We start from the raw sequence: 2,689 nt of genomic DNA, 5'->3' as shown, positions 1-2,689 counted from the left end.
AGAGTGAGGGAGGACAGAGAGTTCCTTCCATATAAGAGCAGTACGGTGTGATGTCAGGCCAACTCAGCGACGAGTCCCGCTCTGCCATCTGCTATATCTCTAAGCAAGTGATTTGAATGTGCCTCAGTTTTGTCATCTGCAAATGGGAATAAAATGATCTGCCTCACAGAGTTCATATTAATCATTTCAAAAAATGGTAGCTGTTTTTGTTTGTGATGGCATTATCACTGTCACATGAGGCTTTGAGCCTTGCTTCATGGCTGTCATTGTGGAGGCCTAACAATGTATCATTGTTATCGTTTCATAAGACAAGTCTCTGAAGTGCCACTCCTGGGTCACGTGAGTTGAGGCCTGTGTAAGGTTCTGTCCCCGCTCTCACTGGATCCGCCCCCACAACATCTCCCATCTCTGGAATTCTGCTTGCCTCTCAGCCTCCCCCATCAGGACCTCCCAGCTGATGGAGGGCGGGCCTGCAGGGGGAAGTCAAGCTAGTCAGGGGCCTCTGGAGTCCACTCACCAAAGAGCTCCGCAAAAGGGTCCCCAGTCCCGAAGAACTCCCGGAAGACCTCCTCGGGGCTGCGGAAGGTGAAGGTGAAGCCAGGCCCACCACTGCCAGCTTCCTCCCGAGATGGGCCAGTTCCTGGAGGAGAGGCAGATTGAGGAGGGGGCTTAGAGTGTACATCCTGGCCGGGCCAGGGGACCCCACCTCAGGCATGGCCAGGAGCCCCGAGAGAGCATCCATTGCGAGCAGCTGCCCTCCCCCTCTCCTCCCTGACCCACTTCCATTTCTGGACCCCACCACTCCACCTACCTGCTCCAGTCAGCCCTTCCCGGCCATAGCGGTCATAGATCTCTCGCTTATGCTCTGGAAGAAGAGACCAGGTCATTTCTCCCTGCCTCTGGGATGACGGCCTCCCCTTTTGGCCTAACTTCCTCAGAAGACTGCCCAGAGACTGACACTTGGGGGCAGCAAGGTGCAAAGGGGACAGGGGTTACAGGTTTTAGCTGCAGCTCATCTGTAAAATGGACATAACAGCACCTACCTCTGAGGGTTGTTGCAGGATTAAATGAGACAATTCAGGGAAACGGCTTAACCAGTGCCTGATACATAGTAAGTGTTCTGTAAATGTTAGCTCATTATGACTGTGTTATTCCTGGTCAGGGCTTAGCCTATGTGTCACTTTCTCAGAGAGGCCTCTGGGACCATCGCAACATCCCTCTCACGTCCCCCTGCTACTTTCCTTAGGAATACTCTTGTCTATCTATTTATTTGGGTAATGTCAATCTTCCCTGACCAGAATGTGATAAACCCACCAGGATGAGGACAGTGCCTTCTTGTCCTCCATTGTTCCCCAGTACCCAGCAAGGGCCCAGCACCATAAACATTCAATGAATATTATTTGAATGAATGAAAAAAGGACTTGGACTCATATTCCAGCTGTGTGATCTTGAGCACGTTACTTCACCTCTCGGAGCCTCAGTCCCCCAGTAAAAAGGCGGCTGATAAATTCTGCCTCGCAGGATGGCTGTGAGCACTCCTGGAGATTACGCCCACCCATGCCTGGCACAGAGGCGGCTCGGCATACATGCCTGGCATCCTCTCCTTTGTCAGGACCCATGTTGCAACTACCAGACACTGGGGAGCAGACACTGAGCTCAGAGGATTAGGGGAAGAACAAAAAGATAGTCTGCACAGAGTAGGTGCTCATTTGAAGGAGCAAGGTCCCAGAGTCCCTGTGGGAAGTGGGGGGGGGAGGGGAGACAGGAAGTGGGGGTGACGGGTGCTGTCCCTGGCCTTACGGTCTGACAGCACTTCATACGCCTCCGCCACTTCCTTGAACTTCTTCTCAGCAAACTCTTTATTATCCGGGTTCTTGTCTGGGTGCCATTGTAGAGCCTTCTGCCGATACCTGCAGGAAGAGGGACAAATGCAGGCACTTCCCGTCACAGAACAGAATGACCCACTTTCCCATTAACCAGCCAATGTCCTTTCATAGGTGAGCCTGTTCCACCCCAGCTGCTGGGCGGCCTCGCTGCGCTGCGGTGCTTTAGGGGAGGCCTATCTCTCCTCTGCAGCCAGTGCTAGGACTGCTTGTAGTAACAGGTGATAATGTGGGGGTGAGAAGGCCCAGCCCTCACTCTCCCTGGGGCTCCATGGGGCTAGGCTTGCAAAGGTGAGGGGGGGTACAGGTGGCCATGGAGGGTAGAGGGGCAGTCGTCCCTCCTGGTCAGTGCCTGGGCATCTTTGCCCAGCATCCTGAGAAAGCCCCCATCTAGGGGCTGGGATGGGGTGGGGGCATACAAGGGAGGGGAAGGGAAAGTTTGCTAAAGAAGGACCCAGCTCCCAGCAGAACTTCACAGCTATGGACGTCCTCCTACTCATCGGGGGTCTCCCTCCTCCCTACAGATGTCAAGGGCCTGGTTCTGCCTCTGAAGGGCCCCGGGTGCTGGTGGTGGGAGGTGGCGGTGGGAGAGGCTTTGCGGTGCGCAGGGGAGGCACTTACGCCTTCTTGATGTCATCTGCGGAGGCACTGGGCGGCACGTCTAGGATCTCATAGTAGGATGCCATGGCAACTTGTCAGCAGTCAGGCGGGCCTCCGCGGGCTGCAGGAGAGAAGGACGGCTCGGCAGAAAGACCCAAGGGCGCCTCCCTGGGGCCGGAGCCCCCCCCAGGTGGCGGGCGGCGCTT

The 2,689-nt window shown here is 55.4% G+C and overlaps 1 protein-coding gene across 4 annotated transcripts in view; it reads right to left on the bottom strand.

Annotated features, from left to right (window-relative positions):
- Positions 1-2,683, bottom strand: part of DNAJB2 (DnaJ heat shock protein family (Hsp40) member B2) — a 7,424-nt gene extending 4,741 nt beyond the window's left edge. For all 4 annotated transcript variants that reach the window (XM_015563658.1, XM_015563657.1, XM_015563655.1 and 1 more), the window contains exons 1-4: positions 2,505-2,683; positions 1,801-1,910; positions 812-865; positions 518-640 (exon numbers count right to left, since the gene is read on the bottom strand). In XM_015563658.1, coding sequence (XP_015419144.1) covers positions 518-640; positions 812-865; positions 1,801-1,910; positions 2,505-2,569 — 352 coding nt within the window. In that variant the 5' untranslated portion in view covers positions 2,570-2,683. The remainder of the gene's footprint in view (positions 1-517; positions 641-811; positions 866-1,800; positions 1,911-2,504) is intronic.
- Positions 2,684-2,689: the final 6 nt, after the last annotated feature.

The sequence above is a fragment of the Myotis davidii genome, unplaced genomic scaffold, assembly GCF_000327345.1.
Source record: "Myotis davidii unplaced genomic scaffold, ASM32734v1 scaffold575, whole genome shotgun sequence".
Lineage (NCBI taxonomy): Eukaryota > Metazoa > Chordata > Mammalia > Chiroptera > Vespertilionidae > Myotis > Myotis davidii.
This window is presented reverse-complemented; position numbering and strand designations above follow the sequence as displayed.